General features: G+C 42.5%; 1 protein-coding gene across 2 annotated transcripts in view; it reads right to left on the reverse strand.

Moving 5' to 3' along the window:
- The window catches only part of Igf2bp2 (insulin like growth factor 2 mRNA binding protein 2), a 155,802-nt gene that overhangs the window by 10,898 nt on the left and 122,140 nt on the right, over window positions 1-22,764 (reverse strand). The window contains exons 6-12 of one of the 2 annotated variants that reach the window (XM_047564896.1): window positions 21,868-22,140; window positions 19,791-19,925; window positions 16,353-16,475; window positions 15,907-16,042; window positions 13,159-13,287; window positions 1,149-1,217; window positions 176-292 (exon numbers count right to left, since the gene is read on the reverse strand). In XM_047564896.1, the coding sequence (XP_047420852.1) occupies window positions 176-292; window positions 1,149-1,217; window positions 13,159-13,287; window positions 15,907-16,042; window positions 16,353-16,475; window positions 19,791-19,925; window positions 21,868-22,140 (982 nt within the window). The remainder of the gene's footprint in view (window positions 1-175; window positions 293-1,148; window positions 1,218-13,158; window positions 13,288-15,906; window positions 16,043-16,352; window positions 16,476-19,790; window positions 19,926-21,867; window positions 22,141-22,764) is intronic. The other variant, XM_047564897.1, reaches the window with a different exon arrangement.

A 22,764-nucleotide genomic window follows, 5' to 3' on the forward strand; every position in this document is an offset into this window, starting at 1 on the left:
AATACATATATATTTTTTTCTAATTTGATTATTAGTTGAAAAGGAAAGATGAGAACAGATGGGAATAGTCTTTGAAGCAAAATTTCCAGATCTTGTGGCATTCTGTCTCTGGATGATATAAGAGTTGCCTGGAACTGGTGACAGGAAGGAAGGACATGGGGACAAGCAGCCTTACCTTAATGGAAGCTCCAGCAAATCGAGCCAGCTGTTTGATGTGTGCCCCTTTCTTCCCAATGATAGCACCCACAGCCTGGGTTGGGATGAAGAGATTCACAATCTCCTGCTCTGGATACTGAAAAGGCAAGACAAGACAGCAGACATTCCAACAGGGCTCTCCCTCAGGCACTCAATAGTTACCAAGCACCTTCTATTAGCCCCAATGTGAAAAAGCCCCTGCTACTCAAGGAAAAGGCCAAAATGGCACACTGGGATCCTTCTGTGGCCTGGGGCTCTGCAGTTGAGAAGCCCGAGGACTGAACGGAACCCAGGCAGGATAAATAGCAGTCGATGTGCAAGCTCCTCCTGAGCATCTGAATTGGTTGGATGTGAATGGCTGTCTGTTCACAGGTTTTCTGTCCTATGTGAATCTGATAGGTATTTCTTCTTTGTCTTCATCCAGGAAATCAAAACAGTTATTAAAGGACAGAGCCCTGGGGCACTCTGGTAGGGGGAACTGAAAACTGCCTAGCCTGTTGTACAGCCAGGAACAATTTCACAAGGCAACTAAATCTTCCCTGACCAGGCTGCATGGTGATTGCTAGGGAAATAGGGAAGTCACATCTCTGGGAACCCTGTGGTACAGAGAAGGCTCTTAGGCAGGGTTGCCAGGGGTCCCTGATATAGGGATCTGTGGGATGACAATTGCATTTGCTAGACTTTAGTCAAAGATCTTTGAAGCTCTTCATTAACCCAACACTGCCTCCTGATCGACCTCTGGACTGCTCATTGGTGGTAGGGTGTAGAGGCACCAGTAGGAGCCAGGCAGCTTTGTATGCTTATGTTGTGACATATGGTACTCCCAGATGGCCCAGAACCACAGCAGACAGCACTCACACTGTGAACATCCACTGGCCAGTCAATCAGGGGCTGTATGGGTCAGCTCTAGGCACAGGAAGGGTGGCAGCTGGGCGGAACTGAGGGGCACTTACAGAATGATGATGTGGGAACGGGCTGAACTGGTGATGGGGGTACAGGCTGGAGAAGTATCCGGAGTGTGTCTGCAGCAGGAAGGAAATAGTCATTCAGTGAGAGGGTCCCCCAGAGACAGCCATGTTACTCATGTATGCAGGATCTGTCCCATGCAACCCAGGCTGTACACCATCAGTCAACCCCACTGCCATGTCTGCACACCTGTCCCTTTGTGTCTCTCCTCCAATTTCCCTCCTTGGACCATGCAATGCTTGGCAAGATACTTCCTGGTCAGAGTAGCCCTCTGGGCTAAATGTTTATCATTTTAAACCAAGTCATGCTTTAGGTTTGGTAGGAGGTTAGCATGGGAGCATTCTCTCTCTCTCTCTCTCTCTCTCTCCCCCATGAGTGCGCGCATGCGCGTGCGCGCACACACACACAGACACACACACACACACACACACACACAACCTGCCTTTGGATAGACAGACAGGGCCAGTGGCTTCTATTTTCTGGGGAATTATGAGTCGTGGATTGCGAGGAACAGAGAGTACTGGGACAATATCCAAGAGTCATTCAAACCAAGCAAATGTGCTCCTGGGAAGACAGATCAGTTAGCTCCATCAGAGGATTTCAGAAGGAACTGAGAGATGGAGAGAAGAGAGAGTGTAAAAAGGGAGGAAGAAAATGGATGAGTAAACATATTGTGTGTGAACGTGGGAAGAGGGAAGCAGGGAATAGGAGGGAAGATGTGGACAGAAGAAAATAGAGCTATTAGGAAAACCAACATTTAAAAGTAGTTGCTTTTTGATTGAAAATCTACTATATATCAGGTACTACCATAGATATTTTATATCTACTTATAAGCCCTCAATCTCCACAATGGTCCTGCAAGACAAGAACATCTCTGATTTTACATATTCTTTGGGCAGGGCATTGACCAGAGTCAGCAAAGTCTAGTTAACTGTGCTTTACATAAGGCCAAGTAAACACTGGTATTACTAATACAGCAAATGAGGTGATTAGCTCTGGGCACCATGGCCCACCTGCCCTGCATGATGCCCCCAGGAAAAAGGTTCCCGCAATGTCAGATACGGATGGAACCTGGGGTTAGGGAATCCGGCTGTCATTTGGGGGTCCCTGGGCAAATCTCATGGTGATGTGCATGGACTGACTCTCCTTAATTTCCAGTTGGACTCAGCTCTCAGTTCCAACTTTACCTCATGACCCCTTAGAGAAAATCAAACTTCCTCCTGGTCCTCCCACCTTAGCCACCCGAGTATCTGGAGTTACAGGTGTGTGCCACCTGTAATTAAAGGTGTCCTCCTTTTGAGCTCAGAGAGAAGGCTGAGATGCCAGCAACATGAGGTGCTGTTCCCAAGGTGCCAGGTGCCAGCGGCACCTGTGACATCGTGGCTGTCAATGCAAGCCTTGCTTTGACTTGAAAGAGGCTGCAGTGCTGCCTCCTGGCCACAAGAGAGTGCTACAAGATCAGCAGTCCAGGGCAGCCTCGCGCTCTGAAGGAAGGCAGGTGAAGAAGTTGGCCGCTTTCTTGAGGATTCCCTGGGAAACACAACAGTTCCAGACCCTTCTCTGTGTAGGTTCCTGTCCAGGGAAGGAGTTCCTTCAGCTTTCTGCCCAAAGCTCTATTTTGGGGAAAGGGTACTTCTATGCTCCTCTCACCTACAGTGTTGTTCCTTTAGCTCTCATTGCAGAAATAATTACTTTGAATTGTGATCTGCTTTTTCCTTTCAAAACCTGTGTGAGGCCAAGAATAGATAAGTGATAGTGTGGCTCCTATTCCGGGTTCAAATACTCCTAACAAAAACAATATCAAATTTAGATCTACCACTTGGGGGAAGGAAAGATTTTTTTTTTTAGTGTTTTTTTAATTAGCTGTAAAAGAATAAGAAGGACAAATTCCCTTTTATTTATGAGTCACAGCTGCAAGATTGTCATAAGGAAAGAATCCTGAGCTCAGCAATCAGGCGTTCATTTGTAGCTGAGGCTGACATTGGCCCCTGTGTACACAAGATGGTTTTTAGAGTCAGAAGACCTGAGTCTGAATCACTGTTTCAGTTGGGATGATTTATTACACTTATCTAAGGCTCATCCACAAGTCAATTACATTTAATTTTATTTTTCAGTTCTGGTGACTGAACCCAGGGTCTTGCACATGCTAGGCCAAGTGCTCTACCACTGAGCTACACCCTTGGTCCAATTAAAATAATATCTAGATCTCTGTAATATAGTGAGGGTTCATTCAATTATTTATTCATTCACTCAAAAACTATCTGAGTACCTACTATGTGGGAGGCACTGTTCTAAGTGCTGTAGACACAGTTAAGACAGAAAAGGTTACTGCTACCTGGGGACTTCTGTTCTACTGGAGAGGCAGACACAAACGGTACCTTCAGATGGACAGAACAAAGTGAGGACAGGCAGTTGGGGAGCTGAGGGGTAGAGTGGAAACTCCAGCTGTAGCAGTCTGAGAAAGTTAGCTCTTGGCTTTAGAGCTGCAGAGGAGAAGGAGCCCTGTGCAAAGTCCTCTGGGGATGGGGCCAGGGGCTTAGCATTTGAGAGGCCCTGGGTTTGATGCCCAATGCATGCATCAAAAAGTCCTGGGGCGGGAACTTACTGAGCAGGGTTCTTAGAGGTCTAGAGCCAGGACAGGAGTTGGCCTGTTTGAAAATCAGGCCAATAGGTGAAAACAAGAGAGTTCAGTAAGATGTGAGGGGGATGCAGGGCCTTGTGGACCTCATTTAGATATGGACTTGACCCCAAGTATACTGAATGTTCCCAAAGAGTGTTACATGACCTCCAAAGAGGTCATGGGAATGAAAGAATCAATCACCAGACATGCATGGGCTGCATTAATGAGTGTATTTATTTATAATGAAATGCGTATCTTCTCAGAGCCCACTTTCTATTTTCTATCTACCCAAGTTTATAAAGAATCTAGCCTCAAATGAAAGGGGGCTTTCAAACTTGCTTCCTTATGATGATCAGAAAGTCACCTGCCAACAACTTGAAGAAAGCAGGTTGCAGTGCACTGCCCCAGTGCACTTGGGAGTAGGTCAGGAATCTGAGACAGGTGGACTCACTGTCTCAGTTATTATATGTGGGAGAAATTATATGTATTTTTTGGTACCAGGGATTGAACTCAGGGGCACTCGGCCACTGAGCCACATCCCCAGTCCTTTTTATATTTTATTTAGTGATGGGATTTTGCTCAGTTGCTTAGGGCCTCACTTTTGCTGAGGCTGTCTTTGAACTTGAAATCCTCTTGCATCAGCCTCCCAAGCTGCTGGGATTGTAGGTGTGACCCACTGCACCCAGCGAGTGTGTGCAGAGGAGGAAAAGGTGATGTTCTGGTGAAGGTGCCTATCCTGGTGTGTCCCACCCCTGCCAACCAAGGGGCAGAAGCAGGGGATTGATATCAACCACAGGCTATTTCAGGCTCCCTCTGCTTTTCCTCTGACTATATTGGAGGGAGGGCGGAGGGAAGAGCATATATCAAACAAATTTGTGAAACAAGGGAGTTATCACCAACTGGGCCTCCTCTCCTGGCAGAACTGCAGGGTCCAAGTTACACATCAGACCAGCTGATAGATGATACAGGTGACCCGCTGAAGCATGAGGAAATGGGGGGCAGGAAGAGTGAAGAGTGGGAAGGGGCAGTGCAGAGGGCAGGGCTTCTGCACAGATGAGAGGGGCTCCTCCTGGGAACCAGGGACCGAGGCCTGGAGAAGGGAAAGGACATGGCCACAGGGGTTGGCGTGGACACAACTTTCCAAGATCAGGAGGGTGAACTTTCTATCCCCTACTGTCAGGGTGCTGTTCATGGCAGCTTTTATCCACCTCTGTGTGTTCTCTTAAGATAACCTCAGAAACTGGTGGGATAGCCAGAGTGTGGAAGCAAGATCTGAACACAGATCTCTGTCTGACTGTGGTCCAAGAGCTCAACCATTATACCTGACACTGTGCACGTCTAGAACATTCTGAACTCATAGGTTCAGGTGGAGCTGGGGGAGCATGTTATGAAAGAGCTCCCCTAAGCATTCATGAATAAGCCCTATGAGAGTTCATTTAAACATAAGAATGGGGAGAACATTTTTAAAAAAATTCTGATTTGATTTCCTCGTGAGGTTCAAGAGGCTAGCACTTTGGTAAAACATGGGAACACTACCATGAGAAAAGAGTGATGGTTGGTTAAGTCGAAGCTCAAGAGAGGACAGACACATAGTAAAGTGGGTGCTGCTGCAAGCCCAAGAGTGCTTCAGAAACTTAACTTGTGCAAAATAAAAACAGACAGAGGGATCGGATGGACAAGGGGAGGGAGGTTCACTATCTATAAGGTGGGAACTCCTGGAGGAGAAAACAGGGATGGAGAAGAAGCAAGTCTAAAATTAATTACTGTAGAGAAGGAAAAGATTTTCCTGAGCCAAAGAAAACTTGAATCTTCAGATCAGAGTGATCACATTCAGATTTCCGAATTCCAAAGGGAAAAGCAAAGTACTATAAAAGGCCAGAAACTTACAAGGGAAAAAATTACCTACAAAAGAATCAGGCTGCAGCACATTTATCTGAAAAACTTAATGCTAACAGCCACGTTTGCAGAGTTCTAAAGGAATGAGCACCCCAGCATTTCTATACACTTTCATTCATGTTGAAGGAAAAAGAAAAGCATTTTTAGATATAGAAAGACTTGGACATTCTACTACTTTAATACTATTTCCGAAAACTAAAGTTGTTTGATGGAAGTGTACCAGCCAAACAACAACAAAATCCAAATAACTCAAAAACTGGAAGAATATAGGATATAAGAAACTGTCCACGGTGAGCAAAGAAATGAATAAAAGTTAATTCTAAATAACTGTATGTATATTAAGAGAGCAAGCTTAATAATTTGGACTAAAATATCAGATTATTTCTAGAATAATATGAACAAAACACATTTAAAAATCTGTTAAATATCAAGAATCTGACTTTAAATCTGTTAAATATCAAGAATCTGATTTTAAAATGGTAAGAACTGAGCTGCTCTCAAAATTTAATAAATCACATAGATAAAAATCATAGAGGAGATGAGTCACCTATTACAAACCTGATTTTATGGCTGTTAACATAGCTTTGAGCCCATTGAAGAACATGCTTTCCAAAGGCTCATCAGTCCCCCAAGTTGTTCATGCACTGAGCAAGGCCACCAAAATCAAAATGCTACATTATTTGAGTACAAAAGAACATAGGAGGCCTGCGGAGTGGGAGGACTGGACGCATCTTCTAGAGGAGGGGCTGCCCACCATCATCCCATCTTGGTGGTTTCGCCAGGTGTCCTACCATCCCACTTCCTGCCTTCCCCTCCTGCTCCTGCAGCAGTGTCCCTCCTGACCCTCCTGCTCTTTCCTGTCTAGGGGCAACTGTGGTCATGGCTCAGAAAATGCTGACACCCACCTAGATGGGCCAGGGAGATCTCTACTATAGGCACCCTGAGCTTCTGCCCATTTCTCAGGGTGCTAAGCAGAAAGTCAACAATCCTGGGAGTGTATGACTGGGGGTGTCCTACTCTGTCCTTGAATTCTGGGGGGCTGGAGACCTAATCCATGACACAGTCTTCAACTACCACTGCATGATGATGCTCAGTTGGCTGCTGAAGGCCTGGTGCCAGCACTGGGAATTCTTCCTGCCCTTTGAGGCCACTGAACTGCCCTTCTGTATCTGGACCACTATGGAGGAAGGTATCCAGCTGGTGCACAAGCTGGGTAAACGGGATGGGATCTACTACAAGCCATTCTCACCACTCTCACCTCCTGTACCCAAGTAAGCAGCTCTAGCGGAACCAGCCAAGGGCATGACGGTGCTAGAGGCCATGATGGAAATCCAGACCACCACTGATGTGGGCATGCTCTGGCACCAGAGCCAGCCAAGCAGGGCCAAGCTCAAGTAGGGACCCAACCTTACACATAAGGGCCTCATGGGCTGGCTGGCTGCTCAGCCATGGGGTGCAGGGCAAGGTCCTCCTGGAGCTGTACATGCAAGGGGCCAAGCGCAGCTGTAGCCAACCAGTCTATGGGCTGGGAGAGGAGCATCCAACTCCTACTCTGGAGGGAGGAGCTGCTCGTGGGCAACGACTAGCCCCCAGTGTTGCTGGTACGTGGGGTGGGAGGCCAACTCCAGTAGAGCTGCTTTTAGCCTATAGTTCAGGGGAGGTGAAGAGGAGCCTGGGACACTGTAGGGGAGACAGAACCCTTGGTCTTGCCTTCCCCACGTATCTCAAGCACTCTTATATCAAGTTCAGCGACCCAAGGAGAAAGGAGTGTCCTTGTCCCCAATCACTCCTGTGGGCAACACTGACCGAGCTGTGAAGGGAGCGAGGCACAAAGGCAGCCACTTGCTCAAGTGGGCCCTGGAGTGGGTTGTGGCACTGGTCAACCTCAGGCTGGCAGCAAGGCGGCTGGGCACAGTGGTGCACCCACCCCTCTGCCACTTGGGTCCCAAAGCACTAGGTCAAGTGGGAAACCCCATGGCCCACAATCATACAACTTCAGTTTTTTGCCTTTTTTTTTTTTTTTTTTTTTAAGGTTTTTCAGATGTAATATTTTTACTTAATATTTTATCTTAAGCACATGTGACACTTTGGTTTTAGTGAAGGTCATTACCCTTGGTAATGGTTCCTTTGCAAGGTACTGTTTTTCTTTAACTTTCTCATAATGCTTCCCTTTTAAGGTGTGCTTTGCTGAGTGCCCCCCAGGGAGAGGCTAGCAGCCCTTCTGGGTGGGCCTGATTTCTCTTCTTCTGTACATGAGGCCTCAGGTCAGTGTTGGAGGTTGGGTTTGGGGGGATCTGAACCAGAATCACAGCTTTGGGGACAATCTGGTGGTTCTGTTTTCACAGGCACCCATTAAATGGCAGATTCATTAAAAAAAAAAAAAAAAAAAGAACATAGGAAATGATTGCAAGATAATAAAAAGGAGACTGTTACACTTAGTTACTTATAAGTTTAAAAAAATAGAAAAATTCCTAGTAAATCTTAAGAAAAAAATACAAATCGTGGTATTAAGAACTGGCTTCAGGTCTGGAGTTGTGGCTCATGGGTAGAGTGCTTGCCTAGCACGTGTAAGGTACTGATTTGGATCCTCAGCACCACATAAAAAATAAATTAAAAAGAAGTGAAGTTATGATGTCCATCTACAACTTAAAAAAAAAAAGAATTGGCTTCACACCTGCTAGACACGTGCTCTACCACTAAGCTCACCCTAAGCCCTGAGATCTCTTATAAGAAAAGTTCATAAAACCAAGCCAAAACTTGTAAGAAACTGAAAAGGTTACTATTTCTTCAAACAAAAGTTGGTAGGCCCAGACATTTTATGGATGGGTTTTATCAAATCTTCAAGGACTAGAAAATTCCTACATAGTCTTTCATTTTCTCAAAGAGTAAAAGTTGGCCATCTTTCCAATTCATTCTGAGGAAAAAACAAGCTTACTGTTGAAACTGTCAAAGATGGTGTAGAACTATAGTAACTGCTGGGCAAAGAGTTGAATGAAGTGGGATGCAGTCCCAAAACATGAGTCTGGCCCTTCAGGTGGAATGATAGGATGGTAGATTACTCAATAAATGACTCTGGGGGAAATTAGCTCTCCATCTGGAAAAAAATTAGTTTGACCTCTGTCTCAAAGTATAAGTCAAGATAAATCCCCTAAGAATTACAGATAGAAAAAACCATCCCCCTAACCCAACAACTAACAATTACCATAAGGAAACCGAATAATTTTACAGTCCATAGACATCAAAGGTCAGAAGCCCACAAAGGAAAACATCACAGATTCAGCCATCTTAACTTAAAAATTTCTCCATAAATTCTGTTGAAAAATCTTAAAGAGACTTTACTTTCAAATATAATCACACACTTGTGCAGAGACTTATGTATGCATAAGGATATTACTTTTTTTTTTTTTTCCAGTGCTGAAGATTGAACCCAGGGCCTTGTGCTTGTGAGGCCAGCACTCTACCAACTGAGCTATCTCCCCAGTCCAGGATATCACTTTTGACATTACTAGTAATAGCAAAAACCTGGAATCAGCTCAAATGTCTAAAAATAGTGTGCTGTTTAGAAAAGTTATAATAAATTCATACAATGGAATATTATATAGCCATTAAAGAAAATAAGGTCTTATGGAGAGATGCCCATAAATAAAAACAAAACAAAATGACTTTGTTGTTCATGGTGTATGGCATGATTCCATTTGCATTTTTAAATATGACTATATACGTGCTGAGAAAATTTTTTTTAAATGTGTAAATATAACAGTATTATACTTCTGGGGAGTGGGTATAGGTGAAATTTGGGTAAAAGAAGGAAGGCCACTTGCATTCTTATAACTCCAGCAACTCAGGAGGCTGAGGGAGGAGGATCACAAATTTGAGGTCAGTTTCAGCAACTTATCGCGATTCTGTCTCAAAAGAAAAAGTAAAAAGGGCTGGGGATATAGCTGAATGGTAAAAGCACCCTTGGGTTCAATTTCCAGTATAAACAACAACAAAAAAAAGCCAAAGGGAAACTCTACACTTTACTTCATATAATAGTTTGTTCACAATCTGTACTTAATATATATTTTTAAAATTATATGGCACAAAAACATAAAGAGATGACAAACTGGTAGAAAACAGTCATAACAGTGGCTTAACAGCTTTAATATGTAATGAGTTGTTATAAGTCATTAAGATTAAAAAAAAAGATGCCAGTCGCAGTAGTGCATGCCTGTAAGCCCAGAGACTCAGGAGGCTGACGCAGGAGAATGAAGGCCAGCCTCTGCAACTTAGCAGGAGTCTAAGCAACTTAGGAGGAGACTGTCTCAAAATAAAAAGTGCTGGGGATGTGGTTCAGTGGTTAAGCACCCTTGGGTTCAATCCCTGATACCACTCCCTGCAAAAAACAAAAACAAAAACAAAAACCCTATATGATCATGTATCAAAATTCATAAAATATATATCAACACATAAAGTTTAGGCATTCTTTGACTCAACAATTCTATCTTTACAAACTTATTCTGAGGAAATGACTGAACAAAACAGCCAAGATGCATATGCAAGGATTTCTAATATAGAGAGAAAATTTGAAATATGACTAATATATATATTCATATTATACATGTACACATATACATGGAAACACTGGTATCTCTAGATTAAGAAAAACTTGTTCTTATATTTCTGTATTGCTTCTTAAATACTATGCATGGGTCACTTTTATAACCAAAACAGTAAAAAATAATAAAGTTTTCATTACATACACATATTCATGAAAAACTCCAGAGTTTAGAGACCAATGCATATGTGTCTGAGCCAGCCGTAAGGAGGTGCACAGACTTCCTGACTTTTGAATGTTAAGAGCAAAAGGTCTCGATTTCTGCTGTAGGTCAGCAACCAAAAAGAATCATTCTTGGAAATCTGAATGCCTATGTGACAGGAAAGCAACACTCTAAGTATATAAAGTACTCCTGCCACCCTCCCCTTCCCTGTCCTTCTCAGGAGGTCTGGGCCCTCAGGACAGCTCAGAGGCCAGCAGGGTGAACTCTCCAGGCGTGGCTCTGGGGGACTGTCCTAGGTCCTGCCGAGGTGCTTTCACACACCAGCCCCGCGATCTGCTGTGGCATGGGGGTGATGTCTGTAGGAGTCATAGTGTCTCAGAGCTGGGGTGAGCATGCACTCTACATGAGAATGTTCTTGATCCACAGAATCACGGTCAGAAGTACACGGCTTTTAACTTAAAAAGGAAATCTTACTTAAAACTTAATTTTTTTTTTTTTTTTTTTTTTGTGGTGCTGGGGATTGAACCCAGGGCCTTGTGTTTGCAAGGCAAGTACGCTACCAACTGAGCTATATCCCTAGCCCCCAAACTTATCTTATGAATAACAGGAACTACATATATTAGCAAAATGGTTAATTGCTATTTTAGTAAAATTTTCAGATGTAGAGGAAGCTCTTGGGCTGGAAAAACGTATTTTAGAGTTTAGAAAACGTTCTGCTATCACATGAAAACTTTTATTGTTTTAGTTCAGGGGTCCACAAACTTCTCCTGTAAAGAGTCAAACAATAAAAATTTTAGGCTTTGCAGCATGTGGTCTCCAGTGGATGTATTCAACTCTGCCACAACAGTGCGGAAGCAGTAAATAGACAGTATTATGTAAATAAGTGCCCATGGCTGTGTCCCCTAAAATTTTTATCTATGAAAATAAATGATGGTACTCAGGAGGCTGAGGCAGAAGCATTGCAAGTTCAAGGCCAGAGTGGGAAACTTAGTGAGACCCTATCTCAAAAATAAAGAAAGAAAAAAAAAAAAAAAAAAAAAAAAGGGGGGGGGGGATGAGGCTGTAGCTCGTGGGTAGAGTACTTGACTAGCATGTATGAGGCCCTGGGTTCAATTTCCAGTACTGTGTCAAAAAACCACAATCTCAAACAACAACAATGAAAAGCAATGTACAAAAATAAATGATGTAGCCCAGTGGTAGAGTGTTTGCCTAGCAAGGGTGGGGCACTGGGTTTGACACTCAGCACTACATAAAAAATAAATAATAAAAATAAAATAATAAAAATAAATTAAGGTTAAAATCTTAAAAAAAAAAATAAATAAAAAGGAATGATGGACCAGATATGGTCCTCAGGCTATAGAATGCAGACTCCCATTTTAGATTACCGATTTGAGAATGGTCTCTTTTATTATGCTTCCTCTCCACTCTTTGAAAGTAGAGGTTATGAAAGTGGCCTGACTTTTTAGGTGATTGTCTATGGGGCCCTATGTTCAGCCTCCTTCCCAAGAAATGAGATGTGTCTTGATACCTTTTAACTGTGCTGAGCTGGGTCATTCCCAAATCTGACAGCAAAGGTACCTGGACACATTCCCATTACGCCCTCTCACTCCTTGGAGCAGACAAGTGAGTAGTTACCTGATTTGACAGCCGCCACAGCCCCTCCCTCCACATCTTCAGACTTTTCTTTTACGAAACATACACACAAAACTTGAGTGTCAGGCTTCTTCCTTTAGCATCAGGGAGTACAGATAAACTAAAGGGATGGTATGGACCGACTCAGAAATACGTCAGAAGTGCTTCAATGACAAGACTGCGGAAGACCTATGTGCATGTGACAGAGGATGTGGGTGCCAGCTCGCATCTGCATTTTGTTGGCCCATCAAGGGGTGGGTTCACCCTACATCTCTACAGAGGAACCCAACAGCTACTGGGAACTCATATAATGCGATGCCTATGCCAGAAGCCACCTCTGGAAAGAAAGCAATGGCCTAAGGTAATGCTCACTCACCCCACTGATTCTTCTCATTTAAATAGCATACACATTGGGGGAAAGAATGTTTGTTTTTAAAAATAAGCAGTAAGTATAGAGGAGAAGAATTAGAAGTGAAAGAAAGTGCTGTCAAGTGTCTGAAATTCCAATTGGGTAGTGTATGGATCTTGAATAATGCTTGTGAATGAGAGCAACATAGAGAAATACACCTTTCACACTTTTTCTTTTGTTATAAATTATGACTCAAACAATAAATATTTATGGAGAACATACTAAATACCAGGCATTTTTCTGTTTGGACACAAACACTATTTTCTTTTAAAAACTGCCTATTAATATGTAATGCATCTCTATTATAGACATAGATTGGGAAATCAATCTCTCTCTCTCTCTAACAAATTATCCAGGTATCCTCATACTGTAATAAATGAATAATACAAATGCTCTTATTTGATCTAACAAATCTTTTTTAAACAATAAGTAGGCTTCTAGTTAATCAATATGCTAATATTGTGTCTTTTGTAGATATATACTATTTAAGAGCACATGTTTAGAGGATGGTCTAATATCAATTTTCCCCTTAGGAAGAAATACTAAGAAATACTGGATTCGCCCACTCATGAGGATGGCCTCCAAATGAAAGCTTTAGCTCTGACTCAACATAGCAGAGTAATGCTGCTGCCTGGCAGTGCCCAGAGCATGAGCAAACCTCTGAATGCTGAGCTACTTACAGCGAAGGGGTGGTAGGGGGCAGCGGGGGGAGCTCCGCGGGGCCCTGTTGGTGGAGGCAGCACGGACAGTCCTGTTGAAAAGATGCCAAGTGCGCTGAGGTTCAACCCTGGGATCAGATTGGCTTGTTGCTGGGAACAGAAATGGAGAAAAAAGATGAGGGGAGGAGACCAGAGAGGTCCAGCTTGCCTGGGTCAACCTCCATTTCTTGTGCAAAAGGCACCAGCATTTCCCATCAGCTCTGCCCTGGCTCACAGACCTCTTCACCTTGCATTGGGGGTGGATGCCAATCCTCAGCCTGACTGTGGCATTCCTCCAAAGCTTCTCTGCCACCTTTGGGGATGTTGTTACATGGCAACTGAGGTCTACTGAGGACTCAGGCCACCTTCCAGGCTGCTCAATCCTGCTCCTTTAAATACCCCACCCTCTCTCTCTCCTGGAAGGAAGTGCTTCTCTCCCTCCTCACTTGAACTCAGCATCCCCTCATGCATGCAGCTTTCTCTGACCCCAAAGGTCTGAGCTCAAATGCCCTATCTGGGTTCTCCTGGCATTCCTGTTTCCTTAAAACCACACTCAGCATATGGTGTTTGAATCACCTGTTCAATGAACTCTTGCCCTTTCAGACCATAATTTCTTAGAAAGAATGTTTTACTTAGTGTTGTGTATAGTGCCTGGTACATAGTTAAGTACTCAATAAATACTTGTTGAATGGTTTCACTGAAAAAAATTGGATCAACAGGTTTCTCTAACTTTATCCAGAGACAGACCAGACCCTTCACTAGGAGACTACGTATGTAAATTCCACGATCCAAGTTTGGGATAGCTTATAACTTGTCTCTTCATCATTTAGTTGCTAGCTTCATGATCATCTTGCCTGCTTATTTCATGTTTTAAACCTGGGGATACTCACATGGGCTGGAGGTAAATTTTAACTCTCTCAGCCCTTCAGAGGCAGAGGAAGGCAGTCATCCCATAACTTGACTTCCCTTAGAATGCCTGGAACAGTAGCACTGGGATCTCCACCTATACCTTATTTGATATGTAAGACCTAGTGATTTTGTGATTCATCTATCACAAAATAGATGGCTTTGGTACAGACATGATGAGTCTAAGTGACAGGTTCAGCTGACATATGCTTGGAGCACCCAGACCCTTTTGAGCGTTTCCAGGTGTTCACAGAAAGAGGTGTTTATCTTAAGATGTCAAGAAGAAAACGAGATGTTCAGATGGTCCTTCCAGACACAAACACTTGGGGAGGAGGACGCGTGGCAGTCTCTTTCTCTACCTCTCCCCATCCTGTCCCACAGTCACCACGTGCCATGGTCTGCTGGCGGGGGGGGGGACCAGGTGGTGTGGGGGCCGAGTGTGGACCTGAGTAAAGGCCAGTGTGGAAAGTGCTGCAGAGAGGGTGCTGGGGTTTAGTCCACAGAGCTATTTGTCCACATTTATTCCTTTGTGAAATGTTATCAGTTCTGAACTTGCTTCAAGGTCATCCAACAGGGATGGGAAGTGGATGAGAGTTAAGATGAAACCAAACAGGCCACGAGATCACAACCCCGTTGAAGCTGGATTATGGGCATAATCAGAGTATCTTTTCCCCTTTTGTATATGTTAGAAAATTATAATAAAATGTCTTTACTCCCCTGAGTTGAGCTTGGACTTTGCTAATGGACAAATATTTTTAGGACTTTCCTGAGTGCAGACTAGTATCTCCCCATTATCAACTGAGAACTAAGAAGCTATAACAGGAAGGACAATCCCAAACCAATCTAGCAGTATTAATGAGAGCTCGGGTGGAGGTCAGCAATTATTAAGCAATCTAAAAGTGCAGCTCACTAGCAGGAGATGAAAACTGGAAGTTAATTTTAAAGTGTGTTTTCTCTCCTCTGTACTGGAGACTGAACACAGGGATGCTTTACCACTGAGCTACATCCTCAGGCCTTTTTATTTTGAGACAGGATCTCACTAGGTTGCTGAGGATAACCTCAAACTTGTGATGCTCCTGCCTCAGCCTCCCTGAGTCACTGGGATTACAGATGTGTGCAACTGAACTTGACCAGAGTATTTTTTTTTTTTTTTTTTTTTTGGTACCAGCAATTGAACCCAGAGGCACTTAACCACTGAGCTACATCCCCAGCCTTTTTAATTTTGAGAGAGTGTCTTGCTAAGGTGCTTAGGGCCTCAATAAATTGCTGAGGCTGGCTTTGAACTTGAAATCCTTCTGCCTCAGCCTCCCAAGCCATGGGATTATAGGCGTGTGCCACCAGGCCCAGCTCAGAGTATGTATTTTTAAAACCCCCAAAGTAACAGGACAGTATTACAGAAAACTCTGAAAGTAGGAGTTTAAAAAAAAAAATCCCACTTTTGTAACATACCAGATATTTTTAGTTTGGTATGGAGGCTTCCAGTAATTCTGATCCATATTATTTTATGTAATTGTACCCCTAGTTATAAATACTTCCGCATGTCTTTTCTTAATAAACATCATAAGCATTTTCTGATTTTACGATCTTATTATTAGTTATTATTTTTTAAATGATTTTGCATTGTTTTGTCCAGTTTTGTTTTTATCCCATTTTCTGATGTTCTAATGCCTTTACCCTATAGAAGTCAGGAAAACTCCACATACCTATCTAGATAAGGCACTTTCTCATTAGCTGAATGACAAGTATTCTTAGAGAGGCCTGGGTCCTGCCTGAAAGCACACGGGAAAAGGAAAACCAGCAGAGAAGGAAGCATCAGGCACTTACGTTTACAGCCAGCATATCATTTTCAAAGGCCTCACGCAGCTTCTTCATGATCTCTATCTCGGCATTGGCACAGGCTTCCACCGTGCCCTTCACAGTGATGGTTCGTTCAGGGTTGTATATGCTCAAATCCTGCAAACTGGTCATTGGGGAAAAAGAGAGAAACTTCTTTTTCTGATAGAAAAAAATAACATTCTAGAACAATCACACACACATCTTGGTAGAGGAGAAGACTGGAATCCTCATAACACACTCAGATCTTAGTGGCTTAGATTCCATCCACTGGAAAATGTCTGTTTGGTAACTATGCATTTGTTTTTGATGACCATGGAAATAATTACTTCACACATGAGTAAATTTCAATCTTAGGAAAAAGCAGGTAAGTTGGGTGTATTGAAATGCTAAAGTGATTAATTATTGGACACAATGAATCCAAATGGGTTTCTTACGATGAGATTGTTATCTTGGTCCCTGTCTCATGTTCGATTTTCTTCAAATTTCTGCCTTCTTTGCCAATCAGTCTCCCAACCAAGCCATTGTGGGCCAAGATTTTCAGAGGAATCTCTTCAGCTCTAAAAGAGAAAAATGATGATTTGACCCTTAAGATGGACACAATGGCTGCCTCTCAAGAGACATTACCCTGCTTTTTTCTTATGAATAGAAGACATTTTGTTCAGGTACCAAGTGGCCATGGGCTTTGGAGAGGGCCAGGTCCCTCCCAACCCCAGGCTCATGAATTTCAATTAACAAGTTAAACCATGATCATTTTACTCTCTTGTAGTAACTGGTTGGAAGAGAAAAGCAGGTCCACAAGGCAGATCTGGCCAATGAGATATGAATTAAACACGGAACTACCAGGGTAGGGATATAGCTCAGTAGTAGGTAAAGCACTTACCTAGCATGCACAAGGCCCTGAGTTCAATCTCCAGTACCAACAAAGGAAAAAAAAAAAAGGGAGGGGGACTGAGAATATAGCTCAATAATAGAGCTAAATTCAATCCCTAATACTGCAAAAAAAAAAAAGAAAAATAACTACCACATGAACAGCAAGTCCATCTCTGGGCACGTATCCAAAAAAACTAAAGCAGGGTCTGCTCTATGCCACAACATGGATGAACCTTGAAGATTTATGCTAAGTGAAATAAACCCACTACTATGTGATTTCGTGTAAATGAGTTATCTCAAGCTGTCAAATTCATAAAACATGACATAGAATGATGATTACCAGGGTTGAGGAAGAGGAAAAAGTAGAATTCTTTAGTGGGTTCAGAGTTTCAGATTTGCGAGATGAAAAAATTCTAAATATTGATTTCACAACAATATAAATATATTTAACATTACTGAACTGTACATTTAAAATGATTAATATGGTAGATATTACTTAAAAATTATTATTATTTATTATTATTTTAGACGGGGTCTTGTGCTATGTTGCCCAGACTGGTCTCAAATTCCTGGACTCAAGGAATTCTCCTGCTTCAGTCTCCCAAGGTGGGTGCCACCAAGCCCTGCTAACATGGTAAATATTATGTGTTTTTTTTTTTTTTTTTGTACTAGGGATTGAAATCAGGGATGCTTAATCACTGAGCTACATCCTGCCCTTTTATATTTTTATTTAGAGACAGAGTCTCACTGAGTTAAGTGCCTCATTAAATTGCTGAGGCTGGCTTTGAAGTCAATCTCCCGTCACTGGGATTACAGGTGTACACTACCACGTCTGGTTTAAGCCACTTGTGTTTTCTTTTACCTGAGACCAAAAACATCTAGTAGATGCACTACTGCCTCAAAATAAACAGGATGCTTGAAGACCTCCACCAAATGAAACTTTTAGAGGGCAGGGCTTTTTGTCAGCTTTGTTCACTGCTGAGTTCCTGGCACACAGAACAGTGCCTGGCCCAGAGTTGGTACTCAATAAATAGTTGGTAAAAGAATAAAGTACAGCAGCCTTTCTCTTACATCTTTTACCTTCTATTCACCCCCTCAGGGCTCTGTTACCTACAAGGGAGTACTTTTCTGAAACCCTCCAGTGCCTTCTTGTTCCCCAAAACCTTGACGAGGGCTTCTCATTCCAAGTAATCATCCAGTCCAGCATTTCTCTGCTGCAGCAGTTCTCATAGCTGCGCAGAATTATTGGTATAATTGTTTAATGAGTATCTCTCCCACTGGACTTGATGCTCCTGATAAGCAAGGACTGGATCTTGCTCATGGTTATAGCTTTAGCATCAACAGTGCCTAGCATGGTACAGGTAATCAGAAAAAATTATTTCAAAGATATTCAAATTCTCTCTCTTGGCTCTACATGAAAACTTTAAAAACCAAATTTATAAAAATCAGTCTTGTGGGCCACTTAGAATTTTGTAAGTTGCACCTAGGTTAAAGAACCGAGGAGAGAGTTATTTATAAAATTCTAAAGAGTTAGGATGAGAAAACTTTCCTTAAATTAAGCTGTGGGGTTTAGGAAATTTAAAAAGTCATAAACAGCAAATAATTCACAAATGAAAGGTTGGAGTCTCTTATGAAATCTGAATACAGATTTGCAATGTTCCTCTTTTAAAAACTACTTTCATCTCCTTAGTTTTAGAACAGATATATTTGATGTTATTTGCCAAATTACTGTTATATTCAATTCATGCTTCATTGCTCCTCTATAAAACTGCCACTACTGCCCACAAATTTTGCCAAACTGACATTGTCTTTTTAAAAATTAAATTTTCTATTTTATTACCATTTATTAATTTATAATACAAAATCAACTCATTTAGTAAGAAATTGTGCTTGCCATTCAAATTGGTACAATGCTCATTGTTATGGTTTGAATATGAAGGGTCCCCCAAAAGCTCATCTTAACGTAGGAATATTCAGAGGTAAGATGATTGGATTGTGAGAGTTATAACCTCATCAGTCCACCCTAGTTTGAATGGGCTGAGTGGGAACTGCAGGCAGGTGGGTCTTGGCAGGATGAGGTGGCTCATTGGGGGCATGCCCTGGAAGGGTACACCTTCTCTGCAGCCCCTTCCCCTTTCTCTCTCTGATTCCTGGTTATCATAAAGGGAGTAGCTCTCCTCCTCCACGCCATGAAATGTTTTCCTCTGCCATGCCCTCTGCTGTGATGTTCCGTCTCACCTTGGGCCCCGAGCAAGGAGTCAGCATACCAGGGAGTAAACCTCTAAAACTGTGAGCCAATATAAATCTTCTCTCCTCTAAATTGTTCTTGTCAGGTATTTTTGTCACAGTTATGCAAAGCTGACTAACACACTGTAGAAGCCTAAGAACTATTTCATAAAGGGAAGGAGGAGATAGAAGACAAAGAGGATGAAGAGTAATCACTTGGAAACCAGTTTCTACTACCTAAGGAAATATAATCCAATTTTAAGAGTACAAATGGTATAGAAGCATGTTGGAAAAACACCTTTTCCAGAACAGTAAAGGATGGCTCTGGTGACAATGAACACTATATGTGCACTGTCCAATATGACAGCCACCAGCCATATCCATGGCTATCCAAATTTGAATTAGTTGAAATAAAGTACTCATTTCTTCCACTGCACTAGTCACATTTCCATTACTCAATGCCCGTCTGTGACTAGTGGTTATTTTACTGAACAGTGCAGCACAGAACATTTCCATCAGTGCAAGTTGTACTGGACAGCACAAGTGTTCACGTTCCTACCAACATTACTACCAAGGGGTGATGGTAGCATTAGGATCACCAAAACAGGAGTGAAGAAACAACCATACTGTAAATGTAAAAGATCCGTTTACTATGGTATTCTTCTTGGGATCAAATTTCTTAAACATAATCCCTCCCCTGTTCCCTTTACTGAGTTACAGACTTAAAAGCTTTTAGCATTTCTTACTTTGCACCTGGGCATTGTGTGTAAACTTACAGTTTGGTCTCATCAGCCTCTTTCTGCATAATTTCAAGAATCATGCGGCAGGCTTCAGATGTCCCCTCTGGGGTGGCATGGATGGTAACAGGCTTTTCTGCTGCCCCCGAGTTCTCCTTTCTATGGATGTCTACCCTGTAAGAAAAGAATCGGACACAGTAAGTACAACATCCTCTGGGACAGGACCCTAGTCCCAAGAAAGCCTGGCACCAGCCAAAGTACACCAAGGACACAGAGAGACAAGAAATCGTCATCGGCACGTTCACAATCAATGCCATTCTCCAAGAAGGTGGCAAGCAATGCAGGGGGTCTGTGCCAAGCTCTAAGCCTTGGCAGTGCCATTCAGACAGGGACCGTTCTCACAGGAGTGCTGTGGGACAAAGGCACCAAGCCAGCTTGGTAATGAAGCCAGTTTGGTAGATGAAGTATTTTGTGCAGACTTTCAGATGACTGCAGAAGCAATGAGTAAAGTGAGAAGGATAATACTGCACATTGGCACTGTGCCATCTCTGAACTGATTGCAGCTTTTAAAACCCATATGTTAATCCAAACCCAAACACCAAATTCAAGCAAGCTTTATATGTTTGAGTGTGGATAAAAAACAGAGGCATGCCCTCTCTCTGCCTAAGTTTTTGGTTTCCTTTCCATTGGCAGCCTGCCTTCTTGCAGGCTCTTAAAACTAATGGCTCAAAAGCTTGATGACTTTATCAGACTTCCTTGGGTAGCTGTGGCCCTACTCATTTTGTTAACTTTTAAAATCAAATATTGATTGTATCCCTTTATACTTTGGCTATTATAAAGCCCAGAGTCAAATCTTTAGCCTAATTCTTAAAAACAGGCACACAATTTGAGCACTAAATTCAGTTTGATTAAACTTGCTGAACTTTTTTTAAAGCCACCTTAAACAATCTTTGGAATAAAAAGATATAAATAAAAATCACATTCTCAGTGAAGCAAACTTGATGGAAAAGAAAGGGTGGTATGTTTGTTTTTTTGTTTGTAAAAAGAATATACAAATTTTATTACATGCTTCAGGCATGGGAGTATGCTAACCCAAAGGACTGATTTTTAAAATAAAAGGAACACCAGATAGTAACTTTTCTTCTCTATTTCACTTTTCCTCCTAATACTATGCACTCTGGGCCTCATCCATTTTAGTGTCTATACTTAAGACGCTGAGGAAATTAACATTTTTTTTTTTCCAGATTACAAGGCCTCTTTACAAACCTCAAACATTTCAGGTTAAAATGCATCAACACATATAGGTAACTAGCATTTATCAGTAATTTAATATTTGTAATTTAAGTGCTTTCATGTCAATAATTTCTTTAAATCTGCCTGGTTGTGCTAATTCTCATAATAATCCTAGCAAAATAGTAATCTCCTTTTCACAGAAGAAGCAATTGATACTCAGGTTAAATTTTTTTTTTTTCCTCAAGATCATATTGTCATTAAGTGGTAAAACTTGAACATGAGTCATTGTTTTCAAGTCTTGTGCTGAGGTCTTACAAACCTAACAAAAATCAAGGACTGCACAAGTCATTTTATCCTGACTCCTTCTATGGTTCAATTTCTTTAAACAGAGAGAAAACTAAACATAAGGCCAGTATTCTTTCTTTCTTGATGCATCAATGACTCACCACAGTCCGTGTGAGGCTACCTAGGTGGTCTCAAAGAATGGCTGCCTCCAGGGCTCTGACTCAGGGCGGGAGGTACAGCTAAGACAGAGGACTCTACAGTCCCACAGAGCCCCACACCTAGGCTGTTTTAGAACTAGATGCATTCAGGGCATTAGTTAGCTTATGGGAACAATCCTTGGCTATGAGGTCATTGGAGCCCTCTTTGCAAATCTTCAGTTTTTCAGGGTGTGTCTGTTATGCCGTTAGCACTATAGTTCATCATGGCCCCCAGCTTGGAGTTAGTCTGTTAGTAATCCTGTTTAAAGAAGCCACTGTCCCAGACGACTCTCCCCCACCCCACTGCTGATACAAGCAAGAGTGACCTGAAGGAGGCTGAGACGCACCAGCACGCAGGGGACCCCTGGGAAGGAAGCAAAGGAAGCCCGGGAGGCACGTACCGGGACTGGGTCTGCTTAGTGATGTTCTTTATGGTCAAGCCCTCCTTTCCGATGATGGCACCAACAAACTGGGTGGGGACCAGGATCCGCAGCGGGAAATCAATCTGTCTGGCCTGAGAAGAGCCCCCAGGGGCGTGGCCTTGCTCCCGGGAAGAGTGGTCCCCACGCTGGGCTCGCTGAGGGGGCGAAGGGGAGCTCACCTCTTCATCCGGGATGTAGGAAATCTTGAAGGAGTAGTTCTCAAACTGATGCCCACTTAGCTTCTCAATGGCTCTGGAATGCAGCAGGGGCGGGAGAGCCTTGTCAGAGAGCGACGTGGAGAAGGACTTTCCCGGACGGGTTCGTCCGCTGGTTTACCAGGCACCAGGCAGCTGCATGCCAGGCACTGAGGTGCGGTGGTGAGCGAGACAACCATCAAACAAGCCACCACCGTGCAGAGGCTCTTCCTTTCACACCCTGGGCTCTATCCCCCTCGCCTAAAATTCTTTGTAGATATCAGTACAAAACTGTCATTTTTTTTTTTTCTTTTTAATCACAACATGCATTTATTATTGAAAATTCAGAAATATGTGAGTACCAATAAAGACTTCTAATCCATCCTATTTTTTCCTATCCTCCTTAAATGCAAATGTATGATAAAAATGGATTAAGATGGTACACATAATTTTCTAATCTTTAAAAAATTAATAATCAACATTTTTCCATGTCATTATATTTTAATATAATTTTTAATGGCTGTTTAACAGTCTATTCAATTTACCCAAGTTTTTGCAATCGACTCTACTGTAGATAAGTGTCTAAGGTCCCATCTTTCACAATTACATACAGCATTACCACAGGCATCTTTACAACTACAACTCCACACACAGGACAAATTCCTAGACTTACAACAGTGTT

Source organism: Sciurus carolinensis, chromosome 9, assembly GCF_902686445.1.
Source record: "Sciurus carolinensis chromosome 9, mSciCar1.2, whole genome shotgun sequence".
Taxonomy (NCBI): Eukaryota; Metazoa; Chordata; class Mammalia; order Rodentia; family Sciuridae; genus Sciurus; species Sciurus carolinensis.